The sequence below is a fragment of the Charadrius vociferus genome, unplaced genomic scaffold (assembly GCF_000708025.1).
Source record: "Charadrius vociferus isolate BGI_N301 unplaced genomic scaffold, ASM70802v2 scaffold409, whole genome shotgun sequence".
Lineage (NCBI taxonomy): Eukaryota > Metazoa > Chordata > Aves > Charadriiformes > Charadriidae > Charadrius > Charadrius vociferus.
In genome coordinates, this window is record NW_009650082.1 from 1760755 (window position 1) to 1784909 (window position 24155).

The 24155-nt window shown below is 50.0% G+C and overlaps 2 protein-coding genes across 2 annotated transcripts in view; both read right to left on the bottom strand.

Annotated features, from left to right (window-relative positions):
* Nucleotides 1–2607: 2607 nt before the first annotated feature.
* CEP250 (centrosomal protein 250kDa) overlaps nt 2608–24155 on the bottom strand; it is a 29490-nt gene continuing 7942 nt past the window's right edge. The window contains 22 exon segments of the mRNA XM_009892120.1: nt 2608–2895; nt 4094–4144; nt 4301–4414; nt 4773–4928; nt 7080–8996; nt 9837–10859; nt 11442–11596; nt 12455–12575; nt 12839–12966; nt 13395–13711; nt 13968–14126; nt 15391–15692; nt 16137–16280; nt 16609–16743; nt 18159–18338; nt 19131–19300; nt 19496–19623; nt 21420–21613; nt 21928–22158; nt 22345–22491; nt 22744–22888; nt 23834–24016. Coding sequence (XP_009890422.1) covers nt 2608–2895; nt 4094–4144; nt 4301–4414; nt 4773–4928; nt 7080–8996; nt 9837–10859; nt 11442–11596; nt 12455–12575; nt 12839–12966; nt 13395–13711; nt 13968–14126; nt 15391–15692; nt 16137–16280; nt 16609–16743; nt 18159–18338; nt 19131–19300; nt 19496–19623; nt 21420–21613; nt 21928–22158; nt 22345–22491; nt 22744–22888; nt 23834–24016 — 6388 coding nt within the window.
* On the bottom strand, nt 9018–9764 carry LOC104292691 (centrosome-associated protein CEP250-like; the record flags this gene model as incomplete). Its single annotated transcript, XM_009892105.1, has 1 exon — nt 9018–9764. A coding segment is annotated over exon 1 (747 nt), but the record flags the coding sequence as incomplete, so codon positions are not given.

Below are 24155 nucleotides of genomic sequence, written 5' to 3' on the forward strand. Positions count from 1 at the left end.
CCCGAGTCTGTGGGTGAGTACGGCCCCACACCAGGGCCCCCTGCATTTCCTACACGGTGGGGCCGCTCCCCGGAGGATGGCAGGTTGGGGGTTTCTCTGTGGTGCATGGCCAGCGTGGCTTTTGGGCACTGCCCCTGTGCCGGAGGCCACCCATCCTCGAGTCAGGTCCTGCAGGGCAAGGCGGGGGGCCAAGTGCCCTGTGGGTCAGCCTTTCCAAGCTGCAGAACGTGTTCTGTGTTGCTTTGGGCAATGGGGGTGCAGTTGTCCTGTTTACATTTGTCTCCGAGTCACAGTGGGGTTTTACATTCTTGTTATTAAAAGCCATTTTGAACTATTTTGGAAGGACAAAATAGAGAGTGGTTGGTAAACATGCAGGTTCGGAAAAGCTTCTACTAGTGTTACAACTAGGAACTCAGAGTCTAGCAAATATGTAAATGAGTAATTAGAATTTCTTGCAATTAAATGCCATTTTTGCAATTATGAGTAAGAACAAACAGTGAAGAATACCACCTCATGCCACGTCCGTAATTGCAAAAGCTTCTATCTCCCCAGTGCACACAAAGGGTTCCTCTAATATCGTTGGCCCAAACCCGCCATAGTGGCCCAAGAGTGGCAAACGGATACTCCAAGAGAGGACAACCAAGAGTTCACCCACAGTTCACTCCTGTGCCACCACTGGACACCACCCCAAGACCCCCTGTGAAGCCCCTAATGGACTTAATGCGCGCGTGATATAAATATTATTATGAGTTCTGGGAAGTGTAATGAGTATGGAAATGAGTTCCGGGAGATGCAATGACGATGCGTATTCTGTATAGATGTAAGTCGCAATGAATCTCGTATTGGAGGGACATGTTGGGTGTAGAGATCCCCCGTGTCCCCAGCACTGAATAAAGAATGCCGCCTTCTTATAGACTGCATTGGTGTGAAGAGGTTCATTCCTGATTTTGGTGACACCAGTGATGTTGAAAAAATGTGGTTTAAAAGTGACATAGGGCTTTGTATAAACTTGTAGTAGAACTTTGAAAGTGAGCTGACCTCCCGAAATTAGAACTGAACTGGGCCTTTTGTCCATAAGGAGCACGCTAATTAAGGGGAAATGTGTCAGCCTGTGTGCTGTGCTGGCTGGTGTTAACCGCCCGGCCCCCCATTCTGCAGAGAATCCCTCGACTCTGTGTCAACTGGTTGTTGCACAGCAGGTGAAGAGCCCCAATTTGGGGCCAAGGCTGGTTGCCCCATGGAAGAGGCGGCCCAGGAGGGCCTGCCCTGCCTCCGCACCCCCGCTGCCTCCTCCGGGCTGCCCTCCCCTGAGAGCTGCTGGCTGCAGAGGTGGGCTTGTGGCCTTCCCAGTGCAGTGGCCCAAGAGCGGCCCAAAGTCTCTTGTCTCTCTCTGCCGGCGGAGACTCCCGACCCATCGCCGAGGGCGGGCGCTGAGCTGCCGTAGGCAGTGTGGGGGGAGGCAGGTCGGGGGTCTCCCCCGTCTTCAGAATGAGCTGCCGAGCTGGAGCCGTGAGTAAGGAGGTGCTGTGTTCTCAGCTGACCACTGGAGGCTGAGCAGTTTATTCCGAGAGGTATTTTTGCAGCATAGACTTTGTTCATATTTTATTTTAGTTTTCATCACTATTCGATGTTTTAGCATGTGTTGCTATTCATTTCTCACGTCAGGTCACAGAAATTGTTCTCTCCAGGCAGAGCAGTCAGTGGCAGAGCTGAGAGGGGCTCAGAGGCAGCTGAGTGCTGAACTCGCTGATCTGCGTGTGGCAACAGCCAACGTGAGCAGGACCAGTGAAGCTCTGGTCCTGGATAAAGTGCATCTGAAGGAACTGGTGGTGCAGGTGAGCAGGGTTGGCAAGGTCTTGGCAGATGTGCATCTCCAGCTGCTGCTGCTTCTCAGAGCTCGTGCCTTCCGACAGCGTGACTGACTGCCGATGGGAATGTTGTTCCTTCTTCTGTCCAAGCCAAACCTTCTTCCTGGTGAGTCTCAGCGTCTTTGATTTGCGGTGTGCTTCTGTGCTTGCAGCTGGAGGGAGAGAATGAAGCTCTGTCGGGTGAAGTGGAGGAGATGGAGAGAGCAAAGATCTCTGCCCAGGAGCAGCTGAGCTTGTGTGAAAGAAGAAATGAAGAGCTCTGCGCAGAGAAAGCACAGCTGGAGCAGTACTGAAGAAAGAGCAGTAAGAGGACATCATTCCAAGGAGATTTCTGCTCAGAGAAATACACTCAAATACACTTTTGGAGAAGTGTATTGAAAAAATGAAAGCAGACACAAAGTCTTTGTATACAGTACAAAAACTGACAGGAACAACCTCATGTGGAGGGCTGTGTGGAGACTGAGGAGGCAGGTTGTGATGGAGTGCTTTGGAAAAGGAGAAATTTTACTTGCTCATCAGGTTCATCCCGCTTCTCCAGGCCTACGCCTGAGCCCATCCACACCAGCCAGCACCAGTTTTGTCCCACCACTGTTGCTGTTGTGCTCTCTGAACACTGTGCTCTGAACTGCTGTCTTGCTTTGGGACTCAGGCCTTGAACCAAGCCCCTGCCACACTTCACCTGGTACAGCAGGTCCCCGATGTGGCTCCCACTGAGGCCTTTTGCTGTGCACTGGTCCTGTTACCTCAGGTCATCGCTTCTGGTGCATGTGGCTGTTGAATGCAATGGCTGTCTCTCAGGAGACTGATGGTCCAGAGATACTGGTGCCAAGTTGACGTTCAGAGACTGATCAAGCTTCTGGGCCTCTGCTTCCAGAACAGCAGGTTCGGGCTCCCTGACCACAGCTGCTAAGGAGTTAGCCAGCTCTTGGTGAAGGTCTGACAGCTCCTGGTTGGTCTTTGCACAGCACTCAATATAGTCCTGCTTGTATTTTCGTTCTTGCACCAGCTGCGTCTGCAGAAGGGACACCTGAAAGAGGCAAAAGGCCGAGCTCAGACAAGCCCACGCGCTTGGGCCCATCCGCAGCTCCACGGGAGCGGCTGTCGGGGAAGACACACCCTCTGACGCCCGCCCCGACAAACACTTGCTCCTCCTGCAATGGAACTCACACCTTCCCAGAGTCACCCTCACCTCACATTACCAACACTTCCACTTCTTTCTGGCACACCATTCACACACACAACACCCAGACCTCACGTGGACATGAACGAGAGAGGTTCTGACAGCATTCAGTAACCCAACTCCTTCTTCCAAAAGACACATGTGGGCTGCTGCCCCCTCAGTTCCACAGGCTTCTTCCTCAGCAGGAGGGCTGCTGCTTACCCCGGGCACTGAAGAGCTGTTCTGTTATCATCGAGGTTAAGAACTTGGCAGCGAGCACGTGGAAAAGGAAAACAGGACGGGTCACCGAGATGAGGAAGACCCTTTAAGATAGAACTTGATGGTTTCAGCAGTATTCTTGGCGTCCCTGCCAGAGCTAACCATTGTGTACTTTGCTCACACAAATCTTACATGCGTTTTTCCCTGACAGCTGGTGAAGATTCACCTCTTCAGGGAGACCAGGGTGTACCAGACTCATAAAAGTACATGGAACATTACTCCGGCAACTACTGCCAGTGCCACTGTCAAAGGATGCAATAGGTTTCAGCAGCTGGAATATACATTCTTACACTGGTAAAACAAATGTCCATACAGAGCTTGGGTCTCTGACTCGGTCCAATACTGGGATCATGATGAGCACAGCACAGCAACACGAGACAAATGACTGCCTGAAGTATGTAAGCTCTGGCACTGCCTCAGATCCCTGGTGGTGATACAATGCAAGCTCCACTGTTAACTGAGTCAGGGGAAAATGGAAACAGTCAATGAGATGAGGCAGGCTCAAGGGGAATGTCCTTCGAACACTCTGTTTTCCAGCGAGTTCCAGTTGTCTGAGTCTCCTCCACTCCCTCTCCCACCCTGCCTGACCTGTGGGCACGTCAGAGACCAGACCGCGGTGAATGATGCTGTTTGGCCGTGGCCAACAGACGTGTCTGACTGGGTATTCCCACTGCCTGCTGGACTCCCTTCCCGACAGCCAAACCAAACTCGGACTGTGGCATCGGCCAAAGTTGTGCCCATCACTACAGCCACAGCCACTTTTGATGAGAGCTTTCCTGCTTCTCACCTGGTTCTGCAACTCAGCTACTCAACGACTGCAGTGTGCGTTGAAGTCCTCCTGTGAAGGAAAGGCAAGGATTTCTTTTTGGTCTCCACTTTGGTCAGGGCCACTGTCTTCAACTTCCGTGAGGTCTACCCTGGGGGCTGCTGCCACTGGGATTTGCCATCCTTCCGCAGTACGGCCAGAGCCTCCTCCACCAAGGAAGGGTCTCACCTGGCTAGAAGCAGGCATCTCGTGCTGCTCAGCCTCAGCAAGAAAAACTCCACCTGCATCTGGCAGCGACCGACCTCTGCAAAGGCTCTTCAGTCTCCTCCGCTCACGTTCCACCTGCATGTTGGAGAGCAGAAAGGGTCACAGAAACCTGCCACCAAACAAGGAGCAAAGGCACCTCTGGACAGCAGGGCAAGGAGCTCTCTGCTCAGAGACTGTTCACTGCACCCCACAACGTTGGGGGCAAGTGGGTGTGTATGGGGACAGTGGGGCAAGAAGGGGGGTACCGCAGTGAAGGTGCATCTGCGAAGGCAGCGGGGTGCCAGAAGAGAGGGAAAAGACAAAAGTGTGTGTCCACAGGGGAAAGGGGCAGAGGGAAGGAAATAAGCAGAGGACTCCAAAGTGCTGTCTGTGGGAATGCAGTGTCTTCCAGAGGACCGGGAGGCTTTGCAGAGGCAGCAACAGCCTGTTTTACCTCCTCAAGAATCCTCCTGAGGTCAGCATTGTAGATCTTCAGCTCCATCTTCTCCAGGTCCAGCTGTGCCACTGCTCGCTCCAGACATTCCACCCGCTCCGACAGGAGTCTCTTCTCTGAGGGCCATGGTAGCTGCTGCCCTTCTGCAACAGGCTGCTGGGAATTCAGAGAGGAGATGACGTGAGCTGGTGCCACAGAAAGCTTAGAAGGGCCACAATCGACACGTCTCGGAGAGTCACTGGACTCAGGAACGGACAGTGCTGTGTCCCATCTTCTCCTCCTGCTCCAAAGGCCAAAACAACACACTCCCTTCCTAGAGGCCCTCCTCCAGATCACCCTGAAGAAATTTTGGACCTTGGAGTTGTTTTTTCTGGACACGCTGCCTGCTGGTTTTGTTCAATGTCCCCCATTCTGTTCAGAGAGAGACTGGAAATATTCATTTCCTATTCCACCACTTAATGGTTTTACAAATGTCTGCAGTATTTCCAGCTCCCTCTCTCAGCCATTTCTTGTCCATCTTCAAGACTTCCACATTTACAGGTTCCTCTTAGGAAAGCTATATAACATCTTTGGTCATCCTTTTTGACCTCCACTGTATATTTTCCTGCCCGTAGTTCTACTCTCTGTCCTTGGACGAACATGCAAGATGTGGGTGAATATGTGTTTCTGCAGTGATAAAATACTCTGGGTTTGTTCTCTCCACCACACCGATCTATATGGCTGCAACTGCATTGCCCCATCTAACGCTGTTGCATACCTGATCTAGACGGATGCAACTGGAATCTCCCATTGTTTTCACGTTTCCTGCTCTCGTCCCTTCTCTGCTTCCCATCAACAGAACACAATACCTGTCATCATTCTGATCAGGCCAGTAGTACTATTTCTCAAATAATGTGGAAATGTATAATGCATAGATACAGTATTTTATTAGCAGCATAATTTATATGACCATATACTAACAGAATGCTAAAATAATGGCAGGGTCCCAGCCAAGTTTGAGGATGGGCTGTTGCAGCAGTTCCGCCAGCACTACCCGGGTCAGATCACCTTGGAGAAATCCACACAAATTTGCCTCTGTGCTTTTTGGACTGCGGCACAAGCACGTGCTGGACGCCCAACGAAGCCTTCAGCCTCACCAGGCAATGGTACCAATTGCATTCCCTTCAATACTCTGGAAAAGCTGTACCTCACACATCTCCATCTCTCAAAGCATCCTCTAAGCACCACCACTGTCGCTGCCCTTCAGCCATCCTTACAAAGTTCTACTCAGTTTAGTACACGACTTTGCTCAACTCTGCCCTTTCCTTCCCGTGACAATCCCAAACCACCACACGGGGGTTCAGCTTGCCGAGAGAGGAGAGAACCCACTCCCCACCCCCAACTTTGGTACTCGCGTTAATCTCAACAGCAGCTCCACAGTTCTGGCAGTAGTTCTGGGCTTGACAGAACACAGTCGAGCAGGGGGATGGTCTCTGGCCGCAGCTCTGCAGACAGGCAAGCCTGCTGCCTGCAATGGGGTTTCTTTGGCCAAGCAGGTCAGGTATTTACGGGAATATATATATGCCCATACCTTGATGGGAAAGACCTTTGGCATCCTTCATAAACACTGAAGGGACAGCGTATACCATCAGCAAGTTTGGGAGGAGTGGCTGACACGCCAGAAGGCTGTGCCGCCTTACAGTGAGACCTGGACAGGCTGGAGAGTTGGGCAGAGAGGAACCTAATGAAGTTCAACAAGGGCAAGTGTAGGGTACTGCAGAGTATTGTGTCCAGTTCTGGGCTCCCCAGTTCAAGAAGGACAAGGAACTGCTGGAGAGGGTCCAGCAAAGGGCTACAAAGATGATGAGGGGACTGGAACATCTCTTTTACGAGGAAAGACTGAGGGACTTGGGGCTTTTCAGTCTGGAGAAAAAAAGACTTCGGGGGGGATCTTATTAATGCTTATAAATACTTAAAGGGAGGGCGCCAGGGGGATGGGAACAGTCTTTGTTCAGTCGTGCCCAGTGATAGGACAAGATATGGAGGTAATGGGCACAAACCTGACCATAGGAAGTTCCATCTAAACATGAGGAGGAACTGCTTTACTTTGAGGGTGGCAGAGCAGTGGCACAGGCTGCCCAGAGAGGTGGGGGAGTCTCCCCCTCTGGAGCCATTCCAAACCCGCCTGGACGCCGTCCTGTGCCACTGCTGGAGGTGCCCCTCCTCTGGCAGGGGGTGGCACTGGGTGAGCTCCAGAGAGCCCTTCCAGCCCTGACCAGTCTGGGATGCTGTGATGGTAGTAAACTGATGATCAGTCACAGTGCCTACCTGAAGATGGAACCGGTCCCTGTCCCTCTCGGAAACCATACTCTGCAGGACGGCGATTTCTTCCCTCAGAGTCTTGTTGGACATTTCGCTCTTGGAAAGGGCGCGAGTCAGTGCTTGTGCCTTCTCCTTCCATTCCATTTCTCCGCTTTCGGTCTGCTTCAAAATAGCTATCACACGCTCCACTGCTTCCTGCTTTGCTTTCCGCTCATCTTCCAGTTGCTGGGTGAGCTCCTTCTGCCTTTGCAAGAGACCCTCTCTCTCCTGGAGAACTCTCCTCTTCTCTGCCTCCTCTTCCTCCCACTTTCGGAGTTTCTGCAGTTGTTTCTTTAGCGTCTCATCATCACCTTTCCATCGCAAAGCTGATGTCAATTGTTTCAGGAGTCCACTCTGCCTCCTCAGCTCTTGTTCCCTCCTTGCCAGAGTCTTCTCTAAAGACCTGACTCTGTCTCTCTGGGACTTGATCTCTTCATCCTTCTTTGTCAGAGTCTGCTGAACATGCTGCAGATCTTCCCGAAGACCTCTTATTTCCTCTTCTAACTCTTTTTGCTCACCTTGAGCCTCAGTCTCTTGTTCCCTCTCAGGCAAGGCTTCTTCCAGGAGCTTCTCTTGCTCTCTGTGGTGTCTAACCTCTTCATTCTTCTCAGTTAGCCTAAGCTGGAGATTCTGCAAGGTCTTCAGTTCTTGTTCTTGGTGCTGGAGGTTTTGCATAAGAGTTTCATTGTCTTCATTTCTCTTCCTCACCGCTTCCTGCAGCAGATTCACTTGCTTCCGGCATGATGTTAGTTCTACTTTCATGCTTTCGCCATGAAGCCGGAACATGTTCATTTGTTCTGTCTGCCTGAGGAACTCCAAACGGTTCTCCTTCACTATTTTGGTCATTTTGTCTAGATCCTGCTGGAGACTCTTGACCTGCTTGCCTTCTAACTCCTTCTGCTCTTGGAGGTCCTGGATACGCTCTTGCAAAGACACTATCTCTTGATCTCTAGCTTCTATAGAAGACTCAGCGTACTCTAGTTTTTGCATTATGGCTTTAGCCTGCATCACTGCCTCCTCCTTTTGCTGTTGAAGCTTAGAGATAGCCTCCTCCAGAACACGTATCTTTTCTTCTCTTTCTTTCAGAGTCAGATTTGTTGCTTGAAGATTTGTTTGCTCCGCTTCATGCTTTTCCTCCTTTTCCTTGCATGCCTCACATTGCTGTCTAAGGGATAAAATTTCTTGTTCTTGTTCTTTTAGTTCCACTTGAAGATGCTGCAGAGTTTCCTTCTGCTGTTCAGAGTTCTGTTCTTGTTTTTGTAAGGCCACAATCACTTCCTTCTGAGATTGAATCATGAATTCCTTTTCCTTCAGTATTGCCTTAGTGTATTGTAAGTCTCTGTGTAAGACATTCATCTGTTCTTCTGTTTTTTCCTCATAATTCTTTGCTTGTTGCTTTTGGACGTCTATGAGCCTGTCCTTTTCTTTTAAGGTTTCTAAGGCCTGCTCCAGTTGGTCACGGACAGTCCTTAACCGCATTTCCAGGCCTTCTTTAGCTTCCTGGATTTGCTTGTGTTGTGACTCAAGCTCTTGATCTTTTTTAGATAAAGAAAGTGTCAACTTTTCTACTTTACCATGAAGCTCTTGCAGGTGCCCCTCTTGCTGTTCCTTGTACTGCTGCAAGAGTCTTAACTGATCCCTTTTAGAATCACACTCGTTCTCTCTGTCCTTAAGAACTGCCCTCAGGTGTTCAAGGTTTGTGTGCAGAGATTTCACCTCTTCTCTCTCCATTTCCAGTTCTTCTATCTGCTGAGTCAGACACATAAGCTCTAAGTTTTTCTCCTTCAAGTTTTCTCTCATATGATCAAGATCCACAAGCAGATTTCTGACTTGTGATGTACCATGTTGTTCTAGAATCATTATTTTCCCCTCCTGGAATTTGATCTTCTGGTCTCTCTCCTCCAGCTCTTTGCTCATCTTGCTCACCGCAGTCCTCTGCGTTTCTCGCTGTTTCTCCAGCTCCCGTATCTTTTCTTGCTGGGATCTGACCTCCTGGTCTCTCTCTTCCAGCTCTTTGCTCATCTTGCTCACCGCAGTCCTCTGCGTTTCTCGCTGTTTCTCCAGCTCCTGTATCTCTTCTTGCTGGGATCTGACCTCCTGGTCTCTCTCTTCCAGCTCTTTGCTCATCTTGCTCACCGCAGTCCTCTGCGTTTCTCGCTGTTTCTCCAGCTCCCGTATCTTTTCTTGCTGGGATCTGACTTCCTGGTCTCTTCGCTCCAGCTCTTTGCTCATCTTGCTGACAGCAGTTCTCTGCGTTTCTTGCTGCATCTCCAGCTCTGCTATCAGTTCTTGCTGGGATCTGACCTCCTGGTCTTTCTCCTCCAGCTCTTTGCTCATCTTGCTGAAGGCACTCCTCTGCGTTTCTCGCTGTTTCTCCAGCTCCCGTATCTCTTCTTGCTGGGATCTGACGTCCTGGTCTCTCTCTTCCAGCTCTTTGCTCATCTTGCTCATCACAGTCCTCTGCATTTCTCGCTGTTTCTCCAGCTCTGCTATCAGTTCTTGCTGGGATCTGATCTCCTGGTCTCTCCGCTCCAGCTCTTTGCTCATCTTGCTGACAGCAGTTCTCTGCGTTTCTTGCTGCTTCTCCAGCTCTGCTATCAGTTCTTGCTGGGATCTGACCTCCTGGTCTCTCTCCTCCAGCTCTTTGCTCATCTTGCTCACCGCAGTCCTCTGCGTTTCTTGCTGTTTCTCCAGCTCCGGTATCTGTTCTTGCTGGGATCTGACCTCCTGGTCTTTCTCCTCCAGCTCTTTGCTCATCTTGCTGAAGGCACTCCTCTGCGTTTCTCGCTGTTTCTCCAGCTCCCGTATCTCTTCTTGCTGGGATCTGACGTCCTGGTCTCTCTCTTCCAGCTCTTTGCTCATCTTGCTCATCACAGTCCTCTGCATTTCTCGCTGTTTCTCCAGCTCTGCTATCAGTTCTTGCTGGGATCTGATCTCCTGGTCTCTCCGCTCCAGCTCTTTGCTCATCTTGCTGACAGCAGTTCTCTGCGTTTCTTGCTGCTTCTCCAGCTCTGCTATCAGTTCTTGCTGGGATCTGACCTCCTGGTCTCTCTCCTCCAGCTCTTTGCTCATCTTGCTGAAGGCACTCCTCTGCGTTTCTCGCTGTTTCTCCAGCTCCCGTATCTCTTCTTGCTGGGATCTGACCTCCTGGTCTCTCTCTTCCAGCTCTTTGCTCATCTTGCTCACCACAGTCCTCTGCATTTCTCGCTGTTTCTCCAGCTCTGCTATCAGTTCTTGCTGGGATCTGATCTCCTGGTCTCTCTGCTCCAGCTCTTTGCTCATTTTTCTTACAGCAATCCTTTGTCTTTCTTGCTGCTTCTCCAGCTCCTGTATGCATTCTTGCTGGGATTCTGTCTTCTCTTTTTTCTCCATTATGTCCTTAATAACCTGATCAAGAGTAGTTTTATCCATTTCTTTCTGCTTTTCCAGCATTCTCATCTTTTCCTGGCATAACTTCATTTCTCCCTCCCTCTCGGACAGGATGGCAGTCATATGAGTGAGATTCTCCTGCAAAGCTTTTACCTCTGCTGCCTCTTTCTGGAGCATCTGGATTTTCTCCCACTGCGTTTCCACTTCCTCATTTTTGATTTTTAACACGGACAGTGTAGTGTGGAGTTCTTGTGCAAGGGAGTGGTTCACATCTGTTGCTGTATTTGCTCGGGTTTCAGAGGCTGTCACTGATTCCTGAAGAATTTTTAGCTCCCAATCCAGTTTTTCTTTAACTGCTTGCAGTTTGTCTCGTTCATGCTGGAAAATAGGGAGGAGAAGATTCAATTAATTCCATCTACATATCTTGGGCTTTCATACTAAATCTGAACTCCCACTCCAGCGGTAGTCAAGGGCTGAAGTTGGAGCTTTTAGGAGAATATTGGCGCTATTCAGTTGGTTTCCTTGTTTGATGTTGTCATGGTTTGGGCTGGACTGGTCACTGAAATGAACAACAGATGCTCTCTTTTACTTTGCTGAAAAATGTAAATTTTCTCCTGTCACTCAATAAAGATTTGGGAACCATGCTGTATTTATCAAACTTTGTCCATAACTGATTTTTGGAGTCATTGTAAATGGAGAAGTGGGAAAATACTGATCCTGTCAGAGCAGCTGCATGGGCTCAGATGTCTAGGATAGTGTCCTGTATGTAACAGTGCCTATAAATGCACACCTGGGGAAGAAAGCCTGAGAGCCGGGTAGACTGAAGAGAGAGTGTGGACTGAACTTGTACAAGACCACCCAAAATCAGCTCTCTGCTGGAAAATGTTGCTTCTTACAATTATTAACAAAAGGCCAAAAAATATGTAAGAAATTGCCCTTCACAGCATCTGCCAGCCTCACCAGGACATCCTGCCTTTGCTTCTCAGCCCTCTCCAGTTTCCTTTCCAAAGATGCCACCTCTTGATGTAGAGCCATAGCCTCCTCCTTTCGAGCAGCAGCCTCTTCCTGCAGGGCAGCCTGTAGAGAGTTCCTCTTGCATTCTGCCACCTGTGTCTCTGCAGCAGAAAAGGTGAAGGAGAAGGTGAAAAGCAAAGCAAAACCAAACTGATTTGCATCCTACAGAGAAAACATCATTCCCTTATCTGCCTGCCTGTGTTTTCCAGGCCCTAAGCCCCCAAGGACCTTGAAAGCAGAAATAAAGAAAGGAAACTTTCAGGGAGAAAAAAGGAACATAAATGGCAAGGCTCAGAAGAATATGAAAATGTGTTTGCTCTTCTGCTTCTTGAAAGGCCAGGGCTAAGGGCACAGTAGTGCATTGCTCACAGTGCTAGAAGCAGGTAGAACCGACATCGAGGAAACAAGGACAGCGACAGGAGGTAAGAGTCAGATCTTGTGCCCTAAAGGAAAAGGAAGAAGCAGCAAAAGTGAAGACTGACTATGACACAGTTCATTGACCAGCAAGACTTAAGAGATGTTAGAGAGAAGAACAGATGTCAATGTTGTGCTTGAAAATGCACTGTGGTGTTTGTCCAAAAGAATGCTAGGGGAATACGTTGTGCACTGGCAGAAAAAAAGAAGGAAGGAAATAGTTCGTGATGCTAGGACAACAGCAAGGCAAGAACAACTGAGCATCATACCAGCACCGAGACCTGAAGCAAGAAGGACTACAGATAGAGAGGAAATGAGATTAAGTGACATGAAAAAGCAATTCTGATGTGGAGTGTAGGAAAACAAATGACAGAGAAAGGAGCAGAGATGCCTGTCCAGCTATGATGCAGAGAGGCCAGTAGCCCTGGAGGCTCTGGGATGTCCTGGATATTCAAGGAAGAGGTGACTAGTTCCTTGGGGTGGTATCAGAGATCCCCGCTGGTGAGACAGGACAGCATCAATGGGTTGGAAAGGAGAAGCTATACCTTCCTGGCTCTGAGCCAACTGTTTCTGCAGCTCTTGATTGTGGGCACTGAAATGATCCCTCTCAGCTTGCCTCTTGCTCAGCTCCAGCTCCAAGTCCTGTATCTTCTTCCTCGCATCATTCTGAAAGAGGTAAAAAGGGAAGTGCCACCTCACAGAGCCACTGCTGGCAGCAGACAGAGGTACAAACACTAAGGCCGAAACAGCCAAGGCAGGAAGGGGCAGTTGGACAGTCACGGCAGATGTGATCATGATTCCCCTTGCTCCCCATGGCAGCAAGCCCACCTGGCCTACAAGATAGTATACCCCTTCTGGCTTTGGCACTCTGCTTGTCACTTCAGTCTAGCAGAGGGACAGGACTTCTGGGTGCACCAGACACACATTACCTGATCTTGCTGAGTCTGCTTCAGGTGCTGATGCAGGTCTTGTAGGGCTGCTGTCACTCTGTCCACAGTGAGCTCTGCAGGGAGGTCCCTGGCCTGAGAAACAGTCTGGCCCCAGACGTGACCCTGTTCTGAAGAGAGAAGCCACGCTTTTCAAGCTTGAACTGAAGGGTCTCCAACAAACAAGGCCTCTTTATACGCGGAAGGTGGCAGTGCCTTTGACGTCATCGTAAAGCTGACGTTACAGCTAGACGTGTGTCACAAGCTAATGTTATTTTGATGACCACTAATGTCAGCGGTGACCCAAGGAAGAATGCACATGGCTTATCACTTGACATGATTCGGGCCCTATTTTGTTTTGATGCCGGTCATTTCTCCATGTACAGACACGGACTTGTCTATCTGCAGGGACGTCAGGCTCTCCAGACTTCCCAAGGCTTGAATCAGCCTCAACTGAAAGGATGAGTCTATCCTACTGGGATGACAAAGAACCACCCCTCCCTCCACCTGCTCTCCTATACATGCTCCATAGACTTGTTCACCCAACCTCCGCACTCACCTGAACTCCAAGGGACTAAGTCTCTGCTGTCACACATCAGGCGGTGGAGAACCAAGCGCAGTTTGTCCAGCTGGGATTGGGCTTCACAGCGGGCACTGTTCGCCTGCTGACACTCTGCGGCCAATGCCTTTGCTCTGTTCTCTGTGCTACAAAGCCTCAAGCGCAGTTCAGACATCTCAGCCTCTAGCAGGCGCAGAGAGTCCCTCAAGCCCCGCTCGCCTGCTTGGGACTCCTCCAGGTCCTGTAGCAGCTGCTTCTCTCGAGTTGCCAGGCCAGCCTCCTTCTCCAGCACAACCTCCTGCAGTGACTGTATCTGGAACACAGATGCACAGAGCCTCAGGGACAGTGCTGTTACTGAGGCAGCAGAGCAGGCAGTAGAGGAAGGAATGAAGGAGAAGTTACTTCAAGCAAAAAACACACTGGAAACTGAAGGCACAAAAGCCAAGGATTCAAACAGGAAAATAAGCTAGAAACAGGTATCTGGAGGCTAAGGGGGCAGAAGGAAGTTTCCCCATCCCCAAAGGAAAGCTCGAACCGTCAAGTTCTCATGCTTTCAGACCTCAGCTGTGTGTGTGAGAAAGGGTGAGAAGTATTTCTCTTCTGTGAACTGAATGGAGCTGCTGGGCCTGGTGAATAGCAGAAAGAAGCTGAGACACCTCATTGTGCTGGGCAAGGTTGTTTTCTTCCAGGGTTCTGAGGCTCAGTTCCTTCTCTTCCAGAGACAGAGTCAGTCTGAAAGAGAGAGCATGCAACTTATTACTACAAGGTATAAAATTTAATAAACTCTTAGGACTTCCACCACCAAGGGGAAAATGGCTTAGTCTAAACAACCAGGCTGCTTGCTCAGTGCTAAGCCAGGCTGGCAGTCACACTCAAGCATGTGCCCTCTGCGCTTGTTTCCACAGAAGAAAGGTGAATAACTGGCTAAACACCCTACCTTTCTTGAGATGGGAATGTGAATATAAACATAACAAAGTCTTGACATGCTGACATTAAGAGGAAAATTTTTCTTTTGACTAATGAGTCTCCAAGGGAGAGGTTTTGTCAATAAGGAAGAGCAATCGTCTTCCCCTAGCTCTTATGTCCTGGCAGGAACAGCAGCAACTGACAGCAAGGTGATCTTTGGGGAGGTTTGTAAGACTTGCCAGGAGCCATATTACTTCCAGCTAAAGAAGCGGAGGCTGATACCAGAAGTGGTAATGGAGGCTTGGAGGAGGTACTTCGATCCTTAGATAATATGCTGGATAAGCATATTCCCTATGCTGGATAAGCATAGGGGAAGCAAGAATGCACTGCCTTCTATTTCTCCTCTTCAATGAAGGTATGTGTTGAAGACTGGCAGGATTTCACCAGCTGAAGTAGTCTACCTACCCTTCCTCTTCTCTCTTGCATTCAGTCAGTAACACCCGTTAACTGCTGAGGCTGGCAGAGATCCTGCTCGAGCCTCTCCGGACACCTGTTGGGATTTCTGGAGCAACAAGGAAACAGGCGGTGATAAGATGCATTCTTGTTTCTTGAGTGCCTCAGAGGGAAATCTGGCTTAGTTCAAAATCACCGTTTTAGGATGGCTCCTGCAAACCAAAGGTATCAGCATGGAAGACTGATACGGATGCCAAATATTTAAAATTTATTGGACCCAAGGCAGAGCTCATGGATCTATCTAGCTCATTCTACTGTGGCTCGTCCTGCCTCCTTTGGTGCGATTCAGGTTTGAAAATCCTGCAAGCGTCATTGAAAAGTATTAATATGCTGACCTAACAGAAGAACACCTCCTTTTAAGGAAAGGACTACTCTCTGAAAGCCATTGTCTTCACAAAAACTGTAATTGAAAGATTAAGAGAAAAGAAAATGAAACACAACACCAAGAGAATTAAATGTATCCGCATGGATAGTTCAGAACGCTGCTTTTTAGGAAATGCTGCCAGGGCCGCTCATATCTGATCTGAAAAAGGGAACCCATGAAACAGAATGGAGACCCTCACAGGCTTTCATTTACCTGGCTTTTTCACTCTCCAGGACCTTCAATGAAGTCTGAAATTCTGTGTTGTGACGCTCCACTTCTTCCCACCGACTCTTTTCCTCCTCCAAAGACTGCAGACACACTTGAAGCTCCTTGTTCTGATGTTCTACCTCCTCCCATTGACTCCTCTTCTCTTCCAGGATCTTCTGGAGGTGCACAACCTCCAGCATTTTCTGCCTTGACAGTTCCTGTGCCTCACTCAGATCTCGCTGAGCTTTGCGGCCAATCACTTGCTGGGACTCTTCGGAGGCTGCTAGCTGAGATGTCAACTCTTCCACCTCAAGTGAAACAGAACAAAGCGGTCAGACTACAGCTTCTCACTGTCAGCCATATCACAGACTGTGAGGAAAGGGCAACTTTAAATTCCACCCTATCATGTTACTCAACAGATTCACAATGGATACAGCTGACTTGTTTAAAATTCTAAGTGAGTGCCCACGTTCATCTGAAACACCACCTTAAAAACCAAGGCTGGCAATAACAGGCCAGCAGAAGCCTGCTCTGATGGTTGCTGGCAAACAAGCCAAAGGACAAGCCCAACTGTCCAGGGCAGCAGCTGAGATTCAGCTGACCAGTAAGTCTCCTTCAGAGCAGCTGAGATGGAGCCCACAGTAGGATGGCAATCAGAGGGACTACCCCATCAGCCTGCTTCACAATGGAAAGGCAAGAAAGGCAGAGACCATCTGTGTGATGCCTAGAGTAGCTGATGCTCTTTCAGTCACCTGGTTTTGTAGGACATCCCTCTGCTGATGAAGGATCTGCATTTCCTCTCTCACGGTGTTGATTTCTTCCTTGTGCCTCTTCTCCACTGCCTTCATCGTACTCTGAGCTTCCTGCAGCTCTGCTTGCAGCTTTTCTGTGACCTTCTGTGAAAACAAATGCAGAGCAGTTACTGGCCCCTGCCATTGGGTTCAGCTTTTTCCTCTTTCCCTCTCTAAAGCACATTCCTTCAGCCGCTTCTTTCTGCTTTGCTACCCAGCTCTGCTGGCACTGTGACCCCTCCTTCCTGTTGCTCATCTCTGAAGCTTACCAGGCTCTGGGCTTTCAGGGCCTGCAGTACTCCTCGCCTCCTCACATCCAGGACTTGCCTTTTCTCTCCTCCTTCCTGCCCCTCACTCTCTTCCCTGCCTCTCCCAGCTTACAGCCACATGCCAACCACCTCTTCTTTCAACCTCCCCTACTCCTCACACTCACCTGTCCCTTCTCTTGCTGCTCTTTCACCTCCTGCCTGAGCTGCTCCAGCTGCTGCGACACTTCTCTCAGCTCTCCCTCCCTTTGCCGCAGCCTCTCTAACACAGCACTCTTCTCACGCTCCTTTTCCAGCAGGACCTACACAAAACACAGACAAGACAGCTTGAAAGCCTGTAGCACTGGTGAGGCCACACCTCCAGTATTATGTCCAGTTTTGGGCACCTCAATACAAGAGAGATATCGAGGTGCTGGAGCGAGTGCAGAGGAGGGCAACGGAGCTGGTGAAGGGCCCAGCAAACAAATCATATGAAGAGTGGTTGAAGGAGCTGGGACTGTTTAGTTTGAGGAGGAGGAGGCTGAGGGGAGACCTCATCACTCTCTACAACTATTTGAAAGGACACTGTAGAGAGGTTGGTGCTGGGCCCTTCTCACAGGTAATTAATGACAGAACAAGAGGGAATGGCTTCAAGCTCCAACAGGGCAGATTTAGACTGAACATTAGGAAAGAATTTTTCACAGAAAGAGTGGTCGGGCACTGGGATAGGCTGCCCAGGGAGGTGGTTGAGTCACCATCTCTGGATGTGTTTAAGAGATGTTTAGATGTGGTGTTGGGGGATATGGGGTAGAGGAGAACTTTGTAGAGTAGGGTAGATGGTTGGACTCGATGATCCCAAGGGTCTCTTCCAACCTAGACAATTCTATGATTCTATGAAACTTCCCATACAAAATCTGTGTGGCGAGACTCAAAGATGCATGGGCTCACGCCTTCTCCAAGCACTGTCCTGCTGCTCTCCTTGCTCCTCATCTGCCCCCTTGGAGACAGAGCTTCCTAAGGGACACTGGCAGGAGAAACACGGTCCATCCACCGTCCATCTGTGACTGAACTTTCCACAAACTCTTACTCATCTAGCAGGGAACTGAGTGGCTTTTCTCAAGTGTCTTGCCTTGCTGGTGAGGGTGTCCCTCCTCTTCTGCTGTGTCCTGACTGACTTTCAACAGCCCCTTCTGCACCTCACTAGTGGGGAAAATGCAAGGCTGCCAGAGGGCTGAAGCTAGCAGCCCCTTCAGAAAACCCCTGTATTCTAAGTGAGGTTTGGTGAACATTGCTTCTGTTTTCATGGATTCGGTAGACTTGGGTAAAGTACTGACATTACTGGGACACACTGTCACCTCTGAGTGCTGCCCTGTCATTTCAATCCCTGGAGACACAGTTGGGGGTATCAGTAAATATCCAAAGAGATATCGTTAAGAGAACTGTCAAGATACTCTGAGGTAAGTCTTAAAAAAAAACAGAACACAAAAGCAGCACAAAAATCTCAACTGAAAGGTGACGCTCCTGCCTGGCTTCCTATGAGAGGTCTCATTTGTAGTCCCAGACATAGCCCTGCTCACCTTTCTCCTCACCAAATTCCACATAGAAAACACGGAGGGCATGCTCCACACAGCCCAGTATCCAGCCCGCAAAAACACACACAAGTGTGTGTGTGTGTGTGTGTATCCCACAGCTCCAGCCTTGCAAAAACACACACAAGTTCTCCTTTCACACTCTTTACCTCTTGCTTGGCATTTTCTGCTCTGATTCGTTCCTCTTCATGTTGAGCTTGCACAGTAGCAACTCTCTGCTTCATCTCAAACAGCATCTTCGCGTGCTCCCCTTCTGCCTCTGCCTTCTCTTTTTGCCATTGCTCCAGCATCTCCCGCAGCTCTGAACGGTGCCCTTCCCGCTCGCTCGCCTGATGAATGCGGGAAAAGACTTCAAGATGAAGTCCCAACCAAGCTCCTCAAAACAATGTGAAGCTTCATCCGCCCCACAACCCCCATCCTGAACAGTGCACAGTAGTGGCTTTGTGCCCTCCCTCAAGCGTGTCCTATCAAGGAACTTCAACGGAGGGTCAGCAGGTGGGACAGAAGGAGATGGTACCTCCCCCTCTCTGATGGCTGCCCGTTTCCTAGCACCTCTCTCCTCAGCATTTCTCTCTGTTCTCAGAGTCTCTCTTTTCAAAGCTCACCTCCCTTTTCATCAATGAAAAGGTACAGATGGACTACAGGCTCAGAAAGAGACCGTACCCTGATGCCCAAGCCACAGGACAGGCCACCCTCTGAAGAACCAGGACAAGGGGAACGTTCCATATGCTTCACTACCTCTGTCAGCCCTCAAAGGACACAAAGAAAGGAACGCAGTTGCCGTGACTGCAGTGGGCAGCAATGTTCGGAGTCGAACTCATGGCAGACAGGAGTCTGGAAAGACCCTACCCCTCCGCTGCCGTGCTTTGGGTGGGGACCACCCAACCTGTTGTTGAATGCGCCTTACGCCCACGCTGACTCTGTGGCTGCATCTACTGTCCCAGCAGAGTCCTGGGGGCCCTCACGTGCCTTCAAGCACGAGCCAATGCCTCTGCTGCCTGGCCCAGCACTGCGTGGCCTATGACAGATGGTTGCTGCCATTTCACATGCTCAGGCTACTATTCTCCTAATGCCAGCCCACAAAGCTTGCTGGAAGAATTCAAAAGCACATTGTTTCCTACCAGGTCTTGCAGGAGCTTGTTCATCTCCGCTTTGTGATCAGATTCCTGAAGTCTGAGGGTATCCTTATGCTGCTGTTCTGTCCGCAAGAGCTGTTGCGCTGCCTGTTCCCGTTCCTGCTTCAGGAGATCTCTTTCTGCTTCCAGCTCCCATCGCAGGCACTTCACCTCCCCTGCAAACAGCACAAACGGCACATTCAGTGCCCGCACAAACAACGCTGAGGGCTGTACTACCTGAAGCCATCTGAAGTTCAGGGCAGGAGGGATCTCCCTCCAGCTCCTGCACTCCTCAGAAGCACTGTGGACACAGAGCTGTTTGATACCGCCTTCCCCAGGCAGGGGCATCTCCACAAACACCAGCCTCTCACCTTGGATCACCTCCTTGGCCTGTGTGACTGTGTGCAGCTGCATTTCAAGATGACTCTTGGCGATCTCCAGCTGAGATAAGTGCTGCTGAGCCTCAAACAAGCTGGATTCCAGGGTCTCCTTCACTGACCTGCAAAACGCCAAGAGGGAGAGAAAGGAGTTTCTCACTCCTCACACCCACAGGGAGTTCCTCCAGGAAGAAGGGCTTCCACATCCCCACCCCTGCCGACGGAAAATGCCTTGCATGGAAACTTGTGCATACAAAGCCCAGTTCTGCCAGGTCTGCCACAGCAATGCAGCCCCTCCGAGGCAGTGCCCAGGCTCTCCTTAGCACCCCGCGTCACACAGAGAGCCCAGCCGAATTGGGGTGCAAGAGCCACATCTGGAATCGCTCGTGGGGGATCTCTGACACACGGGCAGCTGTGCCCACAAAGCCTGTGCCAGCAAGCAACAGCCCAGCCTCTGCTCACAGCCCTCAGCGACACTGCCACGCTGCTCTGCAGGGGGAGACACGAAGAGGCTTTCCCTGGCTGATGCGGGACTTTTGCATGCTGTCCAGAGCGTAGCTATAGGCAGCCCAGTGTCCAGACTCCCTCTGTGCAAAAGGGAATAAAGAAATACATCAATTGATACATCTCATGCTGGGAGCAGCATTTGTGAGAAATCAGAACTCCATTTCATCTGAACAAGAAGTATCAGAAAGGAAAGACAGGCATCCTTATGTTTATACCGTTGGAAGTTCAAGAGAACAACTTGCTCCCTTTACTCAAGTGCTGCTAACTAAGCAGGCAGTAGCCCAAATGACCCATCGCTTTGTCAAAGGGAAGTTGTAGTACCGCAGATGCAAACTGTTACACCAACAGACTTCAGCCCACTGCTGCGCATGACACACACGACTCTGGAAGCCGGAGCTGCAGTTACCTCCCTGACCTAATCCAGTGTCCCGTGTGCCAGCTTCCTCCAATACACAGCACTGTCTCACGAGTACGGGATGCCAGCAGGATAACATCCTGAGCGGTAAAACGATAAACCCCACTCTCTGAAACATCATTTGTACAGGTACAGCTCTGCCAGTTCAGCAGTCTTCTGAAAAACACCTAAGAGGTGGACAAACATCTCAATATTTTTTCCTTTTCTTTTTTCCTTTTTTTCTTTCTTTTTTTTTTTTTTTTGGAAAAGCAGAACTTGTCACATTTGATCTTAGAAACCTGATACAGCAGAAGCACAGAATCTCATTTCTTCCCTGTATAACTTCTCCATGAGGTCTGTCTCTAACAGCATGTGCTAAGGAGTACAGGACCCAGACGGCAGTGAGGGGCAAGAACCCCTGAAGACTGGTGAGCATTTGAGAGAGGTTTCCCTGCTGCTGCTGTGACCAACTCTGGGTCCTGCACCATGCTTAACACAAGTTAGGTCAGAAACAGAAGGCCCTCCAGATTTTGAGCACGAGCGTCTGGATTCACCCTTAAGGGCAGCATCCTACTCATAATGTTCATATGCCATAGCCCTGAACTCTGAAGATCCCACATCAAACTACTTGATAAGGAAAGATCTATGTTCAAATGCACAGAAAAAGAAACCATGACCAGAGAGAAACTTCCGGTTTCAGAAAACGTCTCCACAGTTTAATTAGGACTCAATTCAGAGCCAAGTTGGCTTGCTGTGGACTTCACACAAGAATGAACAAGAGGGCATAACCATGAGCCCAAGGGTCAGGAGAGCTTTGCCAGCTTTAGCTGTCACAAAAATAACCTCCAAATAACAACACAGGTTGTTTTTGGCTTGACAGTCTTCCATTTTCTGTCCATGGAAGTGAAAACCTCCAGAAAGCACACAGGATGCAATAAACCCTCGTGGAATGATTACCACCACACTCACTGCAGACATTAAACCCTGTCCTGCCCAGGGTCTCCTCCCTGCCCTTACCTGCCCTCTGCCAGCTGCTCGCAAAGGCCGTGTCTGTCCCGCTCCATGGCTGCCACTCGCACCTCTAGGGCAGCCTTCTCACGCACCAGCAAGTCCTTCTCTTCACACACCACGGCCAGTGCGTGCCCTTGGCCACAGGACTCCTGGCGCAACTGCTCCAGGCCACTGCTCGCCGACTCCAGCTGGCCGTGAGCCTGAAAGCGTAACAAAATACACTCAGAGTCCTTTCTCGGGAGCTCTCTGCAGAGCCACCCACTGCCACAGCTGAAGCAGCTACAGGACAAAGAGCTCCTGTGCTGTGGGCTGCAGAAGCGGAGGACAACTCCCACAGCTGCAGAACACCTCCGCAAGACACCAACACATTTCCAAAAAGGAGCAAACAAAGCCGCCTCACCTCCAGTGCTACCCACTGTCTCCTTGGCAAAACCACGGCAGAACCCAACACATACGGCTTCATGCAGCCACACAGCCAAACGCCCGCCCAGAAGCACCAGATTTTGGGTCTCACCTCAATGAGTTTCTCTTGGGCTTCTTCCTTCTCCCCTGCCAGGATCCTCAGCTCTACCCGCAGACCCTCTTGGTGCTCCTCCGCTTTCTTCAGCAGCTGCTCCAGCTGTGCTTTCTCTGCGCAGAGCTCTTCATTTCTTCTTTCACACAAGCTCAGCTGCTCCTGGGCAGAGATCTTTGCTCTCTCCATCTCCTCCACTTCACCCGACAGAGCTTCATTCTCTCCCTCCAGCTGCAAGCACAGAAGCACACCGCAAATCAAAGACGCTGAGACTCACCAGGAAGAAGGTTTGGCTTGGACAGAAGAAGGAACAACATTCCCATCGGCAGTCAGTCACGCTGTCGGAAGGCACGAGCTCTGAGAAGCAGCAGCAGCTGGAGATGCACATCTGCCATGACCTTTGCCAACCCTGCTCACCTGCAGCACAATTTTGTTCAGCTGCACTTTATCCAGGGCCAGAGCTTCATTGATACCGCTCACGTTGGCTGTTGCCACACGCAGATCAGTGAGTTCAGCACTCAGCTTGTTCTGAGCCACTGTCAGTTCTGCCACTGACTGCTCTGCCTGAAGAGACAAAAGAACAACATGACAACAGAGGCAGGAAAATCCCTGCCTTCCAGCGGACATTCCACATCCCCTGCGTGTCTCTGACATACCCCCAAGTTCAGCCCTCCCAACGAGCACGGGGGGACCAACTACACCAAAGAGCCTGGGCGGCCTCAGCACCACTTCCCAAGAAGGACAAGAACATGTTCCCTGTCTTCTGCTGCCACAAACAGCATCTGTGGGGGTCCTGCTCTCACAAGGGGACCATACCTTCTCCAGGGCCGTGCTAAGCTCACGTTTTTCTTGCTTCAGCAGATCCCTCTGAAGGTGCGATTCCTCCAGTGCCTCTCTCGTAACCACCAACTCACTCTGTAATAAGGAATGTTTTTCTTCAAGTGCCGCTAAGTCCTTCAGTCTGTGCGAAGGGGGAAAGACAGACAAGTGTTGAGTGTAAACACATTTTCATTTCCAAAACCAAGAGTACGTTCTCCATGTCAGAGATGGCAGTTGGACTGATTTCCAGTGACTTTTTATTGACACCTCTGCAATGCTTGAACTCCCTGACTACAGCTGCGTCATTCTGTCGTTGATGTAGGCGAAACTTTTGTCATTGAGAAAGTACAAGTAGCTTCCAGAAATCACAGTACTTTTCAAAAAAATGCAGGTACTCTCAACAGCTTCCTGATTGCTTGTTCTCTCTCTCTCTCCCCACACCTCCTTTTTGATACATTGGATATAAGACCTTCCAAAGTTCTTATTGGGGCAAGACAGACCTTTAAAGCCCAGATTAATATTCTCACAATTACTCTTGCCTTCAGCAGTGAAACAATGAAAGAGCCTGCAATCTATCTGGGGAGGAGATGTGCATGAATTTCCAAACCAATAATCATAGGATCACAGGATGATTCAGGCAGCAGGGACTCCAGGAGGCCTCTAGCCCAATCTTCAGCTGGGGGTCAGCTATGGGATCAGTCCAGGCTGCTCAAGTCTCTATCCAGTTGGGTCCTCCCAAGTTTCCAGGGATGGAATCTGCACAACCTCTCTGAGCAGTTTGTTCCGCTGCGTGATTGACTTCATGGCTCAATTTTGTGTTCTCCTTAAATCCAGTCTGAACCTCTTGTTTCAGCTTACGCCTGCCATCAACTACTCTGGTCAGGCTTGGAATGATTTTTTTGAAGGGTGACAAAGTCATTCCAGGGAGGCAGCTATGCTCTATGTCAGCAGGTAGCCAGACCTGCCCACGTGCTCCTTTCACCCTTTTATGCTAGAAATGATGAGCACATAAAATTCATTCTTTTACAGTGGGCCTCCTAAAGTCCAGCAACACCCCACCCTGCCCAGAGAAAGCTTTAATGCTCACAGCAGCTCCTGGTTACGACGCGCTCTCTCCATGGTCTGTTGCTGCTCCATCTTTTCCCCCTGGGCTGAATCTTCCTTCAGCTGCAGTTCAGTGTTAATTTGACGCAGACGCGAGGTTTCTTGCTCCACTGCATCAAGCTGTTGCTGTAGCTCTTCCCTGGTTTTCTCGAGGTTTGCACAGTCACTGCAGAGACAAGGCTCAGTTAGAAGAATGAAGAGGCCTGAAGAGCCACGGATCCCATTTTCATCATTCCAGGACAGAGTTGTGGGCAGCACGGTAAGGAAGAACTTGCTGTTCCCCTCACAAGGTGACTGAAGAGGGA